General features: G+C 42.0%; 3 protein-coding genes across 9 annotated transcripts in view; 1 reads left to right on the top strand and 2 right to left on the bottom strand.

Moving 5' to 3' along the window:
• VTI1A (vesicle transport through interaction with t-SNAREs 1A) overlaps window positions 1-4,486 on the bottom strand; it is a 335,162-nt gene extending 330,676 nt beyond the window's left edge. For 2 of the 5 annotated variants that reach the window (XM_037132894.2, XM_037132892.2), the window contains exon 1: window positions 4,025-4,486. In XM_037132894.2, coding sequence (XP_036988789.2) covers window positions 4,025-4,118 — 94 coding nt within the window. In that variant the 5' untranslated portion in view covers window positions 4,119-4,486. The remainder of the gene's footprint in view (window positions 1-4,024) is intronic. The other 3 variants (XM_037132891.2, XM_037132895.2, XM_037132890.2) reach the window with 2 other exon arrangements.
• Window positions 4,487-4,509: 23 nt separating this feature from the next.
• Window positions 4,510-19,004, top strand: ZDHHC6 (zinc finger DHHC-type palmitoyltransferase 6). Of its 3 annotated transcripts, none has more exons than XM_037132896.2 (11): window positions 4,510-4,765; window positions 5,678-6,154; window positions 7,578-7,669; window positions 8,692-8,851; window positions 10,664-10,825; window positions 12,714-12,767; window positions 14,960-15,127; window positions 16,068-16,109; window positions 17,001-17,146; window positions 17,237-17,283; window positions 18,404-19,004. In XM_037132896.2, the coding sequence occupies exons 2-11, from the start codon at window positions 5,888-5,890 to the stop codon at window positions 18,505-18,507; spliced, it is 1,242 nt and encodes a 413-aa protein (XP_036988791.2). In that variant the 5' UTR covers window positions 4,510-4,765; window positions 5,678-5,887; the 3' UTR covers window positions 18,508-19,004. The 3 variants fall into 3 exon arrangements, with proteins under 3 accessions (XP_036988791.2, XP_053524401.1, XP_036988792.1); XM_053668426.1 differs by lacking the exon at window positions 4,510-4,765 and adding an exon at window positions 4,774-4,912; XM_037132897.2 differs by lacking the exon at window positions 4,510-4,765 and having other exon boundaries at window positions 6,108-6,154; window positions 8,784-8,851.
• ACSL5 (acyl-CoA synthetase long chain family member 5) overlaps window positions 15,127-19,026 on the bottom strand; it is a 46,968-nt gene continuing 43,068 nt past the window's right edge. Inside the window, exon 22 of the mRNA XM_053668423.1 lies at window positions 15,127-15,944. The gene's annotated coding sequence lies outside the window, so the exon portion shown is untranslated. The remainder of the gene's footprint in view (window positions 15,945-19,026) is intronic.

Here is a 19,026-nt window from a genome sequence, read left to right as displayed (position 1 = left end):
TAGGTTAACTAAGTTATTGCAGGGAGAGAAGTGCCCCTGGGATTAGTGTGGTTGTGTGTGTGTGTGTGTGCGTGTGTGTGTACCTAACTCAAATCCTACCAGGTCTACTTTAACTCACTCTGCCCCTGAACTTCGGAATTAAAACTGGAACCATCCCTTCCATTCTAACTCTCCAGAACAATAGAAATGCAATGCATGCAAGTTACATGTAAGTTTAAGTTTTCTAGTAGCCACATTTTAAAAAGTAGAATGAAACAAATGAAATTAGCTTTAATCATCTTTTTAGTTTTAACAATATTTAACGCGAAACAACCAAAATATTTTCATGTCACTATGTAGCCACATTTCAGGTGCTCAAAAATTCCATGTACACAGTGCCAGGGCCACATGTATTTTAAGCAAACCACATTATTCATAAATAAAAGTAGACTTTTCTCAAGTCTCTCACTACAACCACCTTGTGAAGGCAAGAGAAAATCATGGAACATTTGCGGCTTCTTCCATACATAGCTATGTCTGGTCTCCAAAAGTCTCCAGGGCTTAACATGACTAATCAGCGAGGCCTGAGCATTTCCTCCCAGAAAGGACGCTGTCTTGTCCCGAAACTTCCAATTCTCTCCCCTGACTCCTCCCTTGACATCCAAAGTTAAAATCCCAATTCCAACTTCATGTCCTGAAGTCCCTCCATTAGTTTCCCTTCAAGGCTAGGGAGAGAGACTCACCTAACTCTAGTGCAGGCACAGAAAGAAAGCAAGAATTGAGGTCCAAGTTTCCTTTAAGGGCTCAATTAATATAACAAAGTCCGAGAAGGTGGGCCCTGAATAACCCTACTAGCTTTCGCCTTCAGTAGCACTAACCTCCATCACTAATGGCTGATTCATCATGTACTTTATATCTCTGGGGGAAGAAATGTGCTAGTATGTTACATGCTTTATTTCATCTGATTTTACAACATTGCAAGTTTGAAACTAATTCTCCCTTCTTCTGCCAGTTTTACAGATGGAGGAAGCAGGCTTAGAAAGGCCAAGCAATTTGCCCAAGATTGTACATCTGGTATAGAGAGGAGATCCTAAACAGACCTGATGCCATATATGAATGTAACCAATCTGCCATCATATGTTTCTTGGTGTTTCTGACTTACAGCCACACAGTGGTAGGATTCACAATAGACCATTTACCACTCTGTGAATGGTGAAGTATACAACCAACTGCAAGAGAACATTTTGTTTTAGGCCCTTCCTGATGCAATGGAACCTCTGCACCTGCAACGCGTCCCTCTAACTTGGAATTTATCCCCGGGGAAAAGGAACTCTGTGATTAGTGTTTGTTATGGTTTCCACGAATCCATTTCCCCGACCTGACCACAGAACATTAATCATTAAAATCGAGTTTCAAATATAGTGTGACAGAGTATCACCTAAGAAGGGAAGATCCATCTCATTGGTCCAATTTCTAAAATCAGTCAAGATCCAAACACTATAGTCTACAAGCAAAATCTTTTTATTGTTTAAAATATACCACAGAGCAATAAAATTTCTTTTCTAAAATAAAATTTTAAAATATTCAATCTTTTATATTCTCATTGGAAGTAACACTTCAATACATTATACATGCACAGCACAGAATGAAGTTCATTGCAACCAATCCTACTCACTCTACTCAATTTTTAAAAAGATCTTATTTGTTTATTATTAGAGAGAGAGGAAGGGACGGAGAAAGGGGGAAACATCAATGTGTGGCTGCCTCCTGAGTGCCCCCTACTGGAGACCTGGCCCACAAACTGGTCATGTGCCCTAATTGGGAATCGATCCAGTGACCCTTCAGTTCGGAGGCTGGCATTCAATCCACTGAGCCACACAAGCCAGGGCTCTACTTCAATTTAAATGAGTTAATATGTTGGAGAATGAACTGCTTTGGCTAAAAAGTTTGTTCCAATTTTTAACCTTCTTAACTGAAGTAAATCATAGTTCATCTGCTCTGGGTCAACCATGAAAGATGCCCAGAGAAAGGGATTATCATTACTTTTAACCATACTATTTTTGCTATATTAATTTTTGTTAGTCCACAGGCATAGATCTGAAAGTCATAACTACAGAGATATATTTTCTATATATCAATTAGAAACAGATTGTAAAGTGAATAAGCATAAGAGAGAAAAGTGAATTTACTGTAAAGTGAATTATTAAGAGAGAAAGCACTGCATTTTAAAGAATTACTAGTATTCAATAATTCGAGTCAGTAGGCATTCTTCCAGTGCCAGCCAGACGGTCTCCTTTCAATATCACTGTAGCTGCTATGTTACTTTATAACACAATTTCCAAGTACAAAAGCAATTGTCTCAAACAAACAACGTTTCTATTGCTAAAACTATTACCATTAAAAATGAGCAAAACTCCAACTAAAACTATACATCCTGGTACTCTGAGGCTCTGGGACCGAAGTCAAAGGAAGTAGTCTCCAACAACAAAGACAACAAAAAGCAAGATGATCTCGGGCAGTGCAGAAAAGCAGAACTGAAGAGAAGAGGCGAGGTGATGTATCATGAAGTGGTGAGGCCATCAGCCACTTTATCCACCAAAATCTCTGAGGCAGCCAAGCTGGGTGGAATAGGCTACCTTGGTTTTCTCCTCTTGTCCCCTCACTTGAACTCATAAACCTCTTTAAGACATCATCCAACTCCTCCAGAACTAACTGAGACTTCAGGAGATGAGTGGGGTGTAAGTTCAGAGATCCTGGCTTCAAGGAAACATCCCTATTAATAAAAAATAGGTGGGGAAAAAACAAAGAAATCAAGGAAAATATTATTTATAAACACATAAGTTTGGGGGAAGGCAGGGAAAGGGAAAGAGGAATGACAACTTGGGCCCAGGAGAAATTATTGCTGGCATCAGGACTGAGTAACCAGGTGAGACCCTGAAGTTGCCCACCATTGCAAAGATCAATGAGTGCCCCCCTTCCTACGCTTTACACCCCAGAGCTAAGGCAGGACGAAGGCTAGCACCCCAATGATTGTTCAGTTTCCCCAACACAAGGAAGCCAAAAAGTAACAATTTTATTGGGGAATAACTACTCAAACTTATATTAAAAGATACATAAATGCCAAAACAATGTCTTACAAATAAAAATCACAAAATGTCACATTTGTATATTTGTTTATTTAAACGTCTTTACCTGAGTCCCTTCTAAATAAGTGTCAATGAAATCACACATGAATTCCACTTTCACACAGTCTAGCATAAAAGAAAGACATGCTAAAACACAAAAACAAAAACAAAATACACTTCTGGAAGGCAGCTGTGGGATTTTAAAAGCGAGAGAGATTATTTTGTACCAAGTTTTACATAAAATTGCGTTACCGAGTCCCTGAAAAAGAATGAGAAATAAGAAATGGGTCTGGAGTATGAAAAATACTAATGGTAATAGCAGCTAACACAAAGGAAAGGTTTTACATGTTAAATAATTTAATCTTCACAACAACCTAATGAGAGACCTACAATTCTCACTATTTTACCAAGCAGGAAAGTTGAAAGAGGTTAAGAAACGTGCTTAAATGTCAAAACTCCTCAGCAGCAAAGCTGGGATTTGAATCCAGGCACCATGGCTCCTAACCCTGATTTGCTTCGGGTAATAATGTCATTACTAATAAAACAACGTCAGACCCTTAATCAAAGTACTTTCATTCATTCTTTTTTGAACACTCTCACATATCCCTGTTTTACAAAAGAAAACAAACAGGCAAAACTAAAAACCAAAACTAACATTCAGAGAAACAGTCCCAAGATTATGCAAGTAACAAGGCGGCAGAATTCGGACTGGAGCCCAGAAGGGGTCTGTTTACTGCACCCATCCCACCACGGGCTGTCCCTTTAACCTCAACCAAGTGAAGTTCCATCCCTCCGGGAGGGCCCGTCAGCTCTACATTCCAACCTCGCGCCTCAGAGACACACTAGTTCAGACAGCGTTCCATCACCAGAGCCTCCTGGCTCTGCGAGCCACCCTGGCTCAGCTGGGGCAGAGCTCCTACCTGGTGGGAGTCGAGGGACCCTGCCAATCTTGCTCGTGATCTCTGCAGTGAGCACCGCGAAGTCCTGCTCGTAGCCTTCGAAATCTGACGACATGGCGGTTCCGGAGTGACAGACCCAGGCCGGAGCCTAGGTCGGGGTAGGGGTCAAGCAGAGTAGGGGAACACGGTGAAGGGACCCTGGGAACCGCCCTCGGGAGCAGAGCGGAGAACCCAGGACAGCTCCCAGCCCGGCCACTTCCTGGTTTTCCGTCACAATCTCGGTCCCCCGGAAGTTGGCTTGGTACACTCTTTTTTTTCTCTCAGACTTCAAAACTAACAAATTCCCTAAGAAAAAGCACGTTAATTAGTGCGCCCAAAAGTCTCCAAAAATATCCGTCTTTTAGGGGAGCACCGATTTTTTTTTAACCCCTCCACGTTCTGGAACGCGGCTCCAGCTACCCAGCCGCATGTCACGCGAGCTACCTTCCGGTGGAAAGTTTCCTGCGGCGAACCTTCCGGAAGTGGCTCTCACCGAGACTGCGCTCCTAGCCCGAGCCAGACAACTGCAGCTACAGTACACGATGATAGAAGAACGGGTCATGTCGCGTCTATGCCCCAGCCTCTAGCAAACAGGATTCGCTTTCTGCTTGCTGTGTACTGAGATATCCATGATGGAATTACCCGAACCAAAGCTGTTCCGGTGAGCCCGGGCTGCGCCAGAAATGCGATGGCCGAGGAGCAGGCACCAAGGACCAGACTGAGGTGGGAGTCAAGGCAGGGGACGTAATCATGGTTTTGGCGGTCTTCACTCCACCCGAGTGAGGCCAGAATCTTCATTACTTTGGGACCAACCACGCTTACAAGGATGATCCTCCCCTCTCCCTCTGCTTAAGTGAGGATTTCTAAAAGGTCTGCTTCATGACCCGGGCGGGAAACTGAGGCACAAAGCAGCGGCATCTGTTGCGTGGAAGTTATTGCCCTTGTATCCCAGATCTTCTTTCCTTCACTCACTGCAGTTCTGTGATAAATACCCGTCTACAAATCTTCCCAGTGCTCGCAGAAGGCACTTCCTCTTTTTTTTTTTTTCCTAAAATACTCTCATCCATGTTCTTTTTTCATGTACGCCTCCAGTCGCGTTTTCACACACACCTCTGGCTCTCCTGTCCTTGCACCCTGTCTTTGCTTTAACTCCCTCACCTTTGGCCTTTTTATTGGGGTTTGGGGGGCAACCGCAGGCAAATAATGTAGACCATGTCGGATTCATAGCTGACTTAATTCAAGACTCCGTAGGAGGTAGTTTAGAAGTCCGTAAACGGAGTTGAACGATTTGGTTTAGCTGTTAGGTTTAACCTTGATCTAATCATGTAGCCTCTCCATACCAATTTCTATGAACCTGGGTTAGATCAATTGTAAAGCGCTGTTTCCCAGCTCTATAATTCTTTGTTTCCTTAAACCATTCACTAAACGTTGGACAGTCACAGCCCCCAGACTGTGGCATTACATGCCATTTAAACCTGAACCCTATTTTAATATCAAAAATAGTGGGTTTTGGGGGGGTATTTGACAGGCTATTCATCCCATGGTAGTGCACTTGTGAGATGCTTTTAAGTGGTTATTGGACTTGACTACATAATAATTTTTTTTTACTGATCTTTTTCATTTTGTTTTCTTTAGATTGAGTTTCAGACCAAGATCCTGGGTTCTCCTAGCTCAGATAAAGAGCTCTGAGTATATAACGGGGAAAGTGGGATAATCTGCATTAACATCGCACAGAAGACATGACAATTCAGGAACACATGTGGACTTGTGGCACGTGGAAATGTCTGCACAGGAAAAGGAAGTCTATAATTCTTTAAAGATAGGAAGACATTCTTTCTTACCAAAATGGGCTCATCTTGCTCAGTTATCAAGTTTGAAAACCTCCAAGAATTAAAGAGACTGTGTCACTGGGGTCCTATTATAGCCCTTGGTGTTATAGCAATATGTTCTGTGATGGCCATGATTGACTCTGTGTTGTGGTATTGGCCTTTACATACAACTGGAGGAAGTGTGAATTTCATCATGTTGATAAACTGGACTGTCATGATTCTTTATAATTACTTCAATGCTATGTTTGTTGGTCCTGGCTTTGTCCCCCTGGGATGGAAACCGGTAAGAAAAAGATCTCTTTAAAGAATGAACTTTAATAATAATCTACTGGTAATTTAGCTTTTGCTTTATCTTCACCAATAATATCAAATAGATTACTTTTTGCCTTGCTACAGACTAAGTATATTGTAATCACTGGCCATTTAAATCTCAGATTGTTTATTTCATATTTCTTTAAAAATACTAATCTAAATTTGTATTTCCTAAAGCAGTTTTATTGAATACTTGTCGTGTAATTAAAAAAAAGAAATGATGGGGTGCTGGTGAGTACATGGTCATAAGTTTAGGAAAAACTGCATATCACACATGCCTTCCTTATAACTTCACAGTGCAATTTGGCTATAGAACTTTTTTTACCTGTAATATATTAAGATCCTTAGAACTGAGAAAAACTCTTTAGAAACTTTTAGTTTAAGTCAAAGTTTTTAAATCATGGCAGTGAAAATTAGGAAGTGCAGTATGAATCCATTTATGGCTTCTTAAAATTTGTTAGAATGTTTATAAATTTCCATTCCATATTCCTTGTTGAGGGACTTCACCTGGTAGCATGCTAGAAATGCAGAATCTTGAGCTCCACTTCAGATCTACTGAGTCAGTATCTACATTTAATAAACCCCCCAGAATGATTCTTAGATTTTTTTTAGTATTGTAGAAGTACTAGTGTACCGTTTGAAGTGAGTAAAGAAATGGGTAAGACCCAATTCATATTATGAAAAACCTCATAACTGAGGAGAAAAACAGGCACTTTTGCAAGTAACTATGGAGGAGAATGTGGCGAGAATGTGGTGAGCTATTGAAGTTGAAAGGAACTGATTATTTTCAGCCAGGGACCTACGGGAGAAGTGGGAGTTTCCACAGGAGACAGGAAGAGGCTTTTCAGGTTGAGAGAATGGTGAAAGTATGGAATGGACAGATTATACACAGTGCAGATAAGGTGGAAACAAAGGCAGATTATGGAAGCCTCAAATACGTGAGAAGCTGTTAGACTCCAGGGAGTTAGAGGTTTCCAAGCAGAGCTCTGATAGAATCAGAGTCACGTTATGTATAGGACTAGTAAGAGTATCAACCCTGATGTTTGTGTCCATATTCTAAATACAAGCCAGCCAGCCTTTTTCTGAACTTCCACTCTATGACGATTTGGGGTAAGTAGAGACGGCTATACTCAGGCACAATGGATTAGGATGGAGCATAGGGAAGAGAAATTAAAAGTGACCTCTGGGTAATTGGGAGAGTGTTGCTATTACACAGAATTTTTACTTAAAATAGTTTTATCTCAAGTGAAAGGACTGGGAATGCAAGTTAAGATTCCATCCCTCTCCCATCTCCCCTAAAAGAAAATGAAACCATAGGAAAGCATTTATTCAAGGTTTGTTATTACTCAGGATTGGTTATCTGATGTATTTTGTGTTTATATTCTGCTGCCAAGGAAAATTCTCAGGATTGCATGTACCTCCAGTATTGTCAAGTCTGCCAGGCGTACAAGGCACCGCGGTCCCATCACTGCCGGAAGTGCAACAGGTGTGTCTTTGCCATCCATGGGGGGGCCGATCAGCTTGATGACTGGTCTTTTGTTCCTTCTGCCACAATGATCCTACTTTTATAAAATTGGTGGCTACTTTGTAAAAAAATATGGCCAAAATATTTGCGTCTGTAATCTCCATTTTATTCTTAAAGTATCAATTCTGACAATTATTAACACATCTCTTTTGTTCCCATGTGAAAAGATTTTTTTAGAAAAATACAGAATGACTGCTTTTTGCCCTGCCAAGAGCATGGTAGAAAGTCGTGCCTTCGAGTTGTTTCTGTAGGTCACAATTGACAGTGCTGGTTGACTGTCATCTTGACTAGCTGTAGGACCGTTCTGAGTCTGGTTACAGAGCAGAGCTGCTTTTTCCATTATTTAGTTCACGAACACATTTACACTTTATACTAATCTAATAAATGAAGCCAGATGCCTAGTATTGCAGTGTTTAACTAAAAAAATAATAATAATGGGAAGAAAACTGAATCACTGTAAAAATGTGAAATAAGCCAGAACCTTTAAAAAGGAACAGCTGTACCCACGGCTTAGCTCAGAGTTTCCACATCTAATGCATGAGGACAGGAAGGAAGGAAGGAAGTCCCAAGCGTCCGCTAGGTCCATCAACTCCGGCAGAGATTTGTGAGAGATTTTGTTGAGTCTCTGTTGTTCTCCACTGCAGTCAGTGCATTTCAGAGGCAGAGGAAAACCAGGAACCAGGCTATTTCTTTATAATGAACCTCTCAGTGAGCCTCCTGACTTAAAAAAACTCGCAGGGGCCAGGCAGGCATCTTTTCCTCAGAAGCTGTTACAAAGCCCACCCTTTCCCGCTCTGGTTAGAATTTAAAAGATGTCCCTTTTCAGAGTTGTTTAAAAACTCAAAAGATTTTTCTTTCTGTTCCACATAATATAATTCTAATGACTCATGAACATGCTGGATTCCTATTTGCTTGGTCTTTTGAAGACCGAAGTTATCTGAAGGATTTCCTACCTCATGATTTATGTAAATACTTCTTGTCAGGTGTGTGATGAAGATGGACCATCACTGTCCTTGGATCAACAACTGCTGTGGTTACCAAAATCACGCTTCGTTCACGCTGTTCCTGCTTTTAGCGCCCTTGGGCTGCATCCATGCTGCCTTCATTTTTGTGATGACCATGTATACACAGCTTTACAACCGGGTAGGTGAAAATGTTATAAAACATTCATGCCAGATGCAGTGGTAGTGATCAGGGTTATTTACAAAGTCCCTTTTGGAGAGATGCTTCCTATGATTTAAGTGGGAAATGGAACTTCGCTTTGCCTCTACATGGGTTTCTTTTTAAAAAGCATTAAAACTTATTTTTTCAAAAGGAAGAAAGATTATTTTGCTCTGGAAACTCACCTTGCTAGCTCCAGTTGAATTGATACTTATTTTAGTACTATATATATATATGAGTTATTAAGTTTCAAACGTGGTAGCTGTGGTAAGAATAATTAGAGGGGAAAAAAAGAAGAGCAACAAGAAAGGCAACACGAGGACTTTCCTCTTCCATCCAGTTCAGGGGACAACTTGTACTTCTTTTCCTGATTTCTAATCCCAGTGCCCTGGCAGGTGGCTCATGGGGCAGGCAGAGTCCCTAAAGTACCCCGCAGCGCATTGAGTCACCTTACGGGCAAGTAGTGGTGAGGTAGGGTTCAGGGTGAACTAGGGGCAAAGTCCTCATGGGGCTGGCACTCTGGAGAAACGTGCCCTTCCACGTACAGAGCACAGCCTGTGTTTCACCTCAGCCAGTTTTTTCACGTTTGGTAATCCAGACTGGTGATGCTAGATCTTCCAGTTTTTCGGTTGAAAAACTGTTTTTTTTAAATGTGAAATGTCCTGATTTTTAAATGTTGGCACCTAACTCAGTATTTGAAAACATTTTGCAGGCCAGACAATAAACATTTGCAGGCTACATTTGGCATGCCTTTTGCCAGTTTTTTTTTAAATATAAGGACTTAAAAAATATATTTTTATTGATTTGAGAGAGAGAGCGAAACATCCCTTTGTTGTTCCACTTATTTATGCATTCATTGGTTGCTTCTCATGTGCCCTGACCAGGGATAGAACCTGCAACCTTGACATATCAGGATGATGCTCTAACCAGCTGAGTTGTCTGGCCAGGCTGTGTTTTGCCAGTTTCTAACCTCTGGTTGTGGAACACGAGGGAAGAAACAACTGAGTCCTAGGCTGTATTTGTTGCTCTAGAAAATTACTGTAAATATAGAGAAGCACTGTGGTTTTAATTTGCATCTTTCATGGCTAGCGATGGTGAGCATCTTTTCATATGTCTCTGGGCCCTCTGCATGTACTCCTTGGAGAATGTCTGTTCAGGTCCTTTACCCATTTTTTAATTGGATTTTTTTTCTTCCTGGCGTTGAGTTGAGTGAGTTCTTTATATATTTTGAAGATCACAGCCTTGTCTGGTGTATCCTTGGCAGATATGTTCTCCCACACGGTCGGTTTCCTTTTCGTTCTGGTGGTGGTTTCTTCAGCCGTGCGGGAGCTAACAGTGTGAAAATGACGATGGGAGCAGGGTATTGGTGTGAGCAGAGGGGAGAGCACAGGGGGAGAAATTGGGACAACTGTAATAGAATAACAGTGGAAAAATGATTAGTTAAATAGAGAAGCAAGGAGGAGAGGGAGACCGTCACAACTTAGTGTCTAAATTACTTACCTTAGATTAATGTTTAAATGCATATTAATGTTTGTGGGGTATGCCTAACACCTTCTGAGGATTCAATAAACGTTAGCAACAACAAAAAAGTCACATTTGAGAATAAACAAGAATGCCGTAGTGTGTTATCACTATGACTGCAAGCCATGGTGTTAATTAGAAACAGCCATGTTTACTTGGCCAGCATTTCTAGTTGCTGTTTGTTGTTGTTATAGTCACGTTGGTTTAATTGTCACAGTAGAGCCTTGCCATTTAAGACAACCGAGTTTCTCAAGTGTGTGCTGTTGTTTATAGCTCTCCTTTGGGTGGAACACGGTCAAGATTGATATGAGTGCAGCCCGCAGAGACCCTCTTCCGGTTATTCCCTTTGGATTAGCTGCATTTGCTGCCACCTTGTTTGCCTTGGGATTGGCTTTAGGAACAACCATCGCCGTTGGGATGTTGTTTTTTATCCAGGTAAGTTCCTCAGTTACTTCTAGCTGAAAGCTGTCAGGTTATAGGGACAGCTTGTAATGAGAAGTGCATGTTACTGTTACTTACTCGATTTAGGTAACTAGTTGAATCCTAGGTACTGGTCAGGTAATTTTGGAGTGGCTTTGCCTGAATTTCTAAGTAACTGATTGGATTTTAAAAAGATTACCTTGGAGTTGTATGGACCTTTGTAGTGGAGAAAGCCCTTCTCATGTTTCTAGCCTGCTGATCTTCTCTTCAGCCCCAAAAGGGGTTGAAGGGGAGCATTATTTTCTCTTCCTTACAGACGAATAATAATTGAGTCACAGAAAGTTTAAGTGACTTACCAGCTAAAATAATTCATTTATATATTCAGTAAACAGAATTACTGTTATTATTTTATAATAGCATATATTTAATCACTATCATAAAGTTAATTAAAGTAGTGATGAGATTTTAATAGCAAAATACACTTAAGTGCTTATTGAATGGATTATATCAGTGTTTTATTAATATTCTTGTAACAGGGTGCAGCCAAGAGGAGGGCCCCAAAAAGGGATTTGGTTGGGGTCCAGAACTCAAGGTGTCCAGATAATATTAGAAAGACATATAAGATGTCCTCACCCTTTCCCCGCCCCCCACAGGTGTGAGTTGGGGGAAGGGACACATGGAGCAGGGCCATTGAAAGGTGTTTTGTACAGCAACAGCGTTGCAGCTAACCTTTTTCTGGCATGGTCATTTAACATATCTGAAACCTTTAGCTGGTTACATAGATATGTTAAATAGTTGTGGCCTTGCTCTGAGCCATGGGGAGAGAGTGACTTCCACCCAAGATGCAACTGAGGGAAGGTCCCCTAGGTTTAAGGGAGTCTGTGTGAGAGCTTAGAGAAGATTGGCTCACTGTGATGGGGCCACACCTGCCCAGACTCACTATGGCAGCTCAGTAAAGCTTGAAGGATACTGGAGTGCTGGCAAGTATAGCCGATTGTGGGAGGAGTCGGGAATGGGGCTGCAGAGGAGGACTGGTGCAGGGATTGAAACCCAGACACCGCAGCCATTGAGGAGAAAAAGCTACGTGCTTCTGTCAGAGTAGGAACCCCTGCAGTCATGGGAAGGAGAGAGAGCCACGAGGCTTTGCCAGAGTGGGGACCCCCACAGCTTTGGTAGAAGAGGACCACGCAGCTTCAGGGTGCTCCACATGGCCTGGGAATCGGGAGGGACTTTGCCTGGAAAATGGGTACAAAGAGTTCTTGCCAGTAGACCATGAGAAAGTGCCACATGGCTTTGGATTAATTAGAGATTCTCTCCGGACGGCAACACAGCTGACGGTGCCAGCAGCCTGAAACACGGACATTTGCTTCTTTTCCTGAGATACGGTACCCCGAATTAGGGCAGGGGGAGAAGGAAGCACTGTGGGTGTTGGTGAGTGTCCCAAAGGATGTTGATATTTCAGTGGGGACGTTAGTTCACTACTTTAAGTCTTTACAGCATTAAATAAACATTTCCTTTCCTTTTCACAAATCTCTGGTATTGAGAGACGTCTTTCCTATCTGGCAGCGGGCATAACGGAGCTGTGTGTGTGTGTTTGGTAACACTCTGAAACATTACTCAGAAGATGATCCTTAAAATGTGAATTTTTATTACAATAATATATTTGGCTTTGCTCATGGATTGATGTAGTTATTTTGTGCAGACGTACTGTGTGTACAGTGGTTCACAACAGGGACTTCAGAGTCAGATGCACCTCACACTGAGTCACGTACCCTTTACTGTCCTGGTAGTTTTGTCCGTGGAGCTGCGCAGGGAGCACTGTCTCACAGCATCAGTGTAAAGAATAACCTTACGTGAACCAAAGTCCATCCTAAAACTTTGTTCCCTGTCATTTAATTTTCAGATGAAAATAATTCTCAGAAACCAAACTTCTATTGAATCGTGGATTGAAGAAAAGGTAAGTTTAATACTTGTTTTCGCCAATATTCATAAAGGACTGATAAACTCATAGACCAGATTAACTAATGAATGCCTGAAAGTGAAAATTTGGCTACCCAATAGCTTCCTGAAGTCATTTGTATGTCACATAAAAGATAAAAATAGGAGACATTTTGATTTATCCCTGGCTTAGTATTGTATAGAATATTAAAAGAACATCTACTTGAATGTTGAGATTTAATAAAAATAATAATAATTGTTATTGGTTCATGAAAGACATTTCCTGTAAAAGCTGTTCTTCCAGGGATGCAGGGTGGTTTTGCTCTGAACGGAGAGTGTGTGGTGGTGAAGACTGTGACAGCCGCTAACAGAGGTCAGTGCTGCTGCCTCCATTCCTGCTTAAGGTGCCAGCAGTTTTACCCACCAGTGCAAATGACGGCACAGTGAAAATGGCAGAGAGCATCTCAGTGTTGTGGCCAAAGTTGTTTGACATTGTTGAACCCCAAGGAAAGGTCTTGGAGGCTCAAAAGAATGTTCAGACCTTGCTTTGAGAACTATTGGTGTTCAGCTTTAATTATAAGATCCTCCTCTTACACATAATAAAACCTTTCACGTCTTCCCTTATCTGCTTCTTCAATGGCATTTCCCACCCCTCCCCCACCTCATCTCACCTTCTAAGCCAGCTAATTCCAAGTAATTCGTAGTTTGTACATTATCTGTTTCTTTCCACATGTGCCCTCTGGCTAGAACACTCCTCCTCCAGCTTCTTTCCCTGTATTCTTGCTCCTCAGGATTCACTTTAGGTTTCATTCCTTCCAAGGAACCTTCCTTGACTCTCCCTGGACAAGGTTAAGTACTTCTGTTGCTTTTCCCGTCACACAGCACCTACCACACACCTCTTCACCTTCTAACCTGTGGCACAGATGGACCCGTGCCCCCCCCCACCTCATAGAGTGCCCTTCAGGCAGAGACCACGCCTAGGTCACGTTTGTAAGCTTCTCTCGTCCTTACCATTTTTTCTTTGCTAATAGCCTAGGTTTCTGTTCCCCGAGACTCTTACCCATTTGGAAGACTCTGAAGGTTTTACTCATAAATAGGGAAAAGAAATTGCCTTTTTCTCTCTGGGTGGGGATAGCTTTACACAATTCAGTAAATTCATATATTTTATAGGTTGATAATTCTTTTCATTGAATTAACATCAGTATCACTTTTTAAGTAACTACAAGAAGCTTTGCCTTAAAATACTGTACCTTAATAATAAAATATTTTGAAGTATCATTTCTAGTTACCATAATATATTAATAGTAGTTAACAATTATTTTGCTGGTGACCAAGTTTCTTTATAAAGTGCCATGCTAAGCCTAGGAATTATTTTAATTCTGGTTCTTTGTTGCTGAGTAAAATGTTTAAATAAACGATTGTATTAAGTTTTGGAAAATTGATCAAAATTACTAGACACTAAAATTTATACAACAAATTTCCACTGCATTTGTTCACTTATAGGAATAAATAATGAATCTTTATACCACTAGGTGTCAGTGGAACTTAAGATTCCAAGCCAGTATGTCCTTAAGTTAAAGCTAATTAAATGCCTAGAATATAATTTATACAACTAGAGTATTTATGTATATGCATAAAATGTACATACAAATGCAAATGTAAATAAGTACATATGCATGTGCAATGCTATAAAAACGGGAGATCTGCACATGTCTCCTGGCTTAAAAAAATAATTTTCATACAATGATGACTCCTCCTGTTACACGTTTCCTGGCCATTCCCCCAGGAGTCGCTGCATCCTGGTGCCCCCCCAAAGGTGCTCCTTCCATGTGAATAAACCCTCGCTGCCTCTTCGGTCTGCTTGTCAGCTTCTCTTCTTTACACCTGAATTCTTTTCTCTGCTCAACAACAGGTGCACCGAGAAGTTGTTACATATGGAATAAAGTCACTGTTACAATCTGCACTTTTGAATGCTCATTCCTAAATAAGCCCTGTCCCACATTTTCTGTGTGCTCTTGTGTGAGGTTGGTGTTGTATGTCAGGTTCTCCCAGTATTGTGAGAAAGTTATTCAGCTCTTCTCTGCACGCTGACGTCACAACAGGAGCAAGTATTGTGGAGAATGGTCCAAATCTAAGGAATAGATGCTCTCGGTGGTCTATTACTACAAGCCATTTAAGGCACCTGGCATCTTACATCTTTGTTACCCACAGGCTAAAGATCGAATTCAGTATTATCAACTAGACGAAGTCTTTGTTTTTCCTTACGACATGGGAAGTCGATGGAAGAACTTTAAACAGGTGTTTACCTGGTCAGGGGTCCCAGAAGGAGATGGGCTGGAGTGGCCAATAAGAGAGGGCTGTCACCAGTACAGCTTAACGGTGAGTATTTTTGTCCACGTCGCCTTTCCTCTTCGCCTCACCTTCTTCCCCTTAACTTTCCCTTAACTCAGATGACATTTTATAGTAAAATAAGTCTGTTTCGAAGTTAGTAATCCAAGCACTGTTTGTATCAGGTCTCTGGACTTACTTAAATCCCTCCTTAACTCTCCAGACCTGTGTGGTAAAGTCCTGATTCTTTAACTTAGTTTTATAAAATCTGGCCTAAAACTACCTTCCAACTACTTCCAAACAGGAGTCATCTTTTCCAATCAGCTGAGACCACTCTGTGAACAACTCGCACCTACCTGCACCTGACCTCGCCCCGCTGTCTTTTCTGTCTCCTCCGATCTCTTCTCTATTTGACTTCATTAAGACCAGTTGCAGTCCAGCCTCTTCCCCAGTCCAACATCTGCCCTGTAGACTCCTCTGGACCTGGCACTTAATCTTACAGTCCCGTGCGCTAGCACATGGGGTCTCATATTTTTATTTAATTCTTATACCCTATATCTTTAACTTCACTTCTAGGACAGAGACTGTGTATTTTATTTCCCGAAATGCATCTATGAATAAGTAGAGAAAATGAGTCACAGTAATGACTTTCAGTTGGGACTCGTTGATGAGTTTTGCGTGCTTCCTCCCGTGTCTCTAACGAATCCATGAGCTCTGTCATCTTCACTGCAGCTCTGGCCTGGAGCTCCAGGAGGGCGAAGAGCCCCGGGGAGCGCCGAGTGCACACAAAGGAAGAGATTGGCCAGGGATGCTGAGAAGAAAGCCCTACTTCAGCCCCTGTTCTTAGTCACAGGGCCTTCTTTTCATGCTAAAAAAGAAAAAGAAAACACACGAGGCCTTTAAGTTGTCAGCAGTTTGAAACTCTGGACAACTGGGAGTTTGCCCCTCTAATGTAAACATTGAGATAAGAGACTTCTTTTTTATCTTCCAGATAGAACAGTTGAAACAAAAAGCAGATAAAAGAGTAAGAAGTGTAAGTAATCCTTTTGCAATGGTACCGATTTCTTTTTTCTTTTGTCAGGCTCTACAATTCTAAATAGTTTTTAAAATTGACTTTGAGGAGAAGCCAACAGTTGGCTTTTATTAAACAATATTCCATAAAACATTTGTTGGCATTTAATGCAACTCACTTTTGTTTTCATTTAAATAGTTCAGACTGGGGGGTTGGAGGGAATTTAGTCAATGTATATTGCCAACAGAAAAATGATTTGCTGCATATATCTTGTTAGTATGAAACCTGTCTTTTTAATATGATGGCCACTAGACTCAGGTGGCTATTCAAGTTAATTAAAATGAAATTAAAAATTCAGTTCTTTGGTTCCACTGGCCACATTAGAGGTGGTCGGTAGCCACGTGTGGCAAGGGCCTACCACAGTGGACACCACAAAGAGAACATCGCCATTGTTTTGGGAAGTTCTGTTGGGCAGCACTGCTCTGGAATTTGCTTCTTAGCTGTGTGCTTGAAATGAAGGGTAGGAAAAGCCTTGAGAACTAGAAACATCGGATGCCTCCTATAAGGGAACTGCTTAGATAGCAAACTGGGAGGGAAAGACTTGCCACCTGTAATTTTGGGTCTACCTTTAGTAGTTAATCTTGAAACTTAGCTCTGGCTGGTGTGGCTCAGTGCGTTGAGCACTGGCCTGTGAACCAAAAGGCCACCGGTCTGATTCCTAGTCAGGGCTCATGCCTGGGCTGCAGGCCAGGTTCACCGGTTGGGGGCGTGTGAGAGGCAACTGAGTGTCTCTCTCCCTCTTTCTCCCTCCCTTCCCCTCCCTCTAAAAAATAAATATTTTAAAAACAATTCAAACGTAAATGCAGGTAATGGAGAAACGTTAAAAATTGTTCTTCTGATCACTGATGACAGGTTCGGTATAAAGTGATAGAAGATTACAGCGGTGCCTGCTGTCCTTTGAGTAAAGGACTCAGGACATTCTGCACGAGCCCCTGCACTGAGGAGCCTCGAGTACGGCTGCGGAAAGGGGAGTTCGTTTTAGCCACCCGAGGGTTACGGTGAGTGGTAGCGAGTGCTGGATTTTGCCCTCAGTGACAAAATTGGCCTCTGGTCTAACAAAAATAATTTTCATCTTTTAAATATTTCAGGTACTGGTTGTACGGAGACAAAATTCTTGATGATTCTTTCATAGAAGGTATGAAAAATGGAAGGAGGGGGTTTAAAGGATAAGATACTGGCGGTGATGCCAGACCTCTCAAGAGTGACTTTGACAAACAGTCTCATACCACATGCATTAGGGGAACTAAAGAGAAGAGCACATCATTAAGCAACAAGAAACTCCTTGTATGTTTCTCCAGAGCACTTCTATCTGTCAGGTCTCTTTAATGACAGCCAACACTGGAGCTCATGCCCAGCCATGTGTCAGGCCCTTGTACAAGTATTTCCCGTGTTGTATGGAAGTCCCCATCAGCCCCCTGCAGGAGGTGCAAGTATTAGTATTCACGTCTTACTGGGCAGGGCACTGAAGTAGAGGCCGAGCCGCTTGCCCGAGACCGCACAGAAAACAGGCAGGGCCGGGGCCCGCCCAAGCAGTCTGGCCTTGGCATCTGAGCACTCTGTCGCTGTGCCACGTGCTCCCCTGAGTGCACTTCCCTTATAAGTTACCGTAACAACTAATGTTATCTTTGATGGTTTTGGGCAGGAGCTGTTCATAGGCTTTATTTTTTATAGCAGGTTTAGGTTCGCAGCAAAATTGAGTGGAAAATACAAAGACTCCCCATATAGCTCATCTCCCAGCTGCCCGCACACACGTGGTCTCTCTCTCAACATCCTGTACCAGAGTGGTGCATTAAAGTACAGATTAATCTAGGATGCTCTTTTAAAAACACTGGGTTGATCATAAATTAACCCCAAATGACAGCTTAGGCATCCTGGCTACAGGTTGTTTGCTACATGTTAGAAAGTCTATAAAGGGAGTTCCCAAAGGTTATACAGGAAGACAGTTCCCTGGGAAACATGGAGTGTGGCGGTTGGTGAAAAACACCCTCAGGGTCACACACGAGTAAGAGAAGTTCCCTTCGCCTCCACTTCGGGGCTGTTCTAAACCACATTAGCCCCTTTTCCAAATAATGGAATTGGGGAAACACCTATTTTCTAGATTGTTAGTAGCAAGCAGTTAAAAACCTTATTTTTCCCCCCTCAAACTCTGCTTATACAAAGTGGTAAAGGGGGTGGGGGGAGTAAGTCAGACTAAAATATGACGCATGGGACTCAGGGGTGTATCTGTTCCTCATCAGTCTCATTTTCTCCCTCAGGTGTATCCAGAATGAGAGGGTGGTTCCCTAGGAACTGCGTGGAGAAGTGTCCCTGTGATGCCGAGACCGATCAGGCCCCAGAGGGCGAGAAGAAAAACAGATAGCCACTATCGAAACACAGTTATTCTTTCAGTCCGCTCCATTACTTGAAAATTGTACACATTACTAAAGAATTATGCAATGAGCCTACTCTGGTTAAGGTGTTCTTTTCCTCAAAGGTGCCCTAGTGCCATGATCTAAATATTTTTATGACCATTTTGAAATGGAGAAGCCATTCTGCACATGCCTTTGAATTTCTGCCCCTCCTCACCACCTCTCTCCCCCCAGAAGGAAAAACCCCTCACCCAAGTAAGTCAGCTGCGCTTTCTGGAGGACTTATGCGCTGCGCATTATGGACCTCACCTGCAGGTATAGACCCTTCACCAGCAGCATCTCTCTGCGATGCTTTTAGCCAGTTTCCCCCTCAGTAGGTACTTCTTATGTGATATTCTAGACGCTGTAGCATTTGTCAGATTCAATATAAGATCAGATTTTGTTACCTGTCTTTTAATAATGCTGATTTTGTCAAATCGAATAAAGATCAATGGGTGTTCTCTATGAAGCATAGTTTTTACTTAAAGCAT

Source organism: Artibeus jamaicensis, unplaced genomic scaffold (assembly GCF_021234435.1).
Source record: "Artibeus jamaicensis isolate MK-2021 breed Jamaican fruit bat unplaced genomic scaffold, CSHL_Jam_final contig_490, whole genome shotgun sequence".
Lineage (NCBI taxonomy): Eukaryota > Metazoa > Chordata > Mammalia > Chiroptera > Phyllostomidae > Artibeus > Artibeus jamaicensis.
This window is presented reverse-complemented; position numbering and strand designations above follow the sequence as displayed.

What these genes read in the sequence shown, in the direction of transcription:
- ZDHHC6 (XM_037132896.2), top strand. Translation starts at nt 5,888, where the DNA reads ATGGGCTCATCTTGCTCAGTTATCAAGTTTGAAAACCTCCAAGAATTA. An exon ending in TCCCCCTGGGATGGAAACCG is followed by an intron (nt 6,155 to 7,577) that starts GTAAGAAAAAGA and finishes TCTGCTGCCAAG; the next exon opens with GAAAATTCTCAGGATTGCAT. An exon ending in ATACACAGCTTTACAACCGG is followed by an intron (nt 8,852 to 10,663) that starts GTAGGTGAAAAT and finishes TGTTGTTTATAG; the next exon opens with CTCTCCTTTGGGTGGAACAC.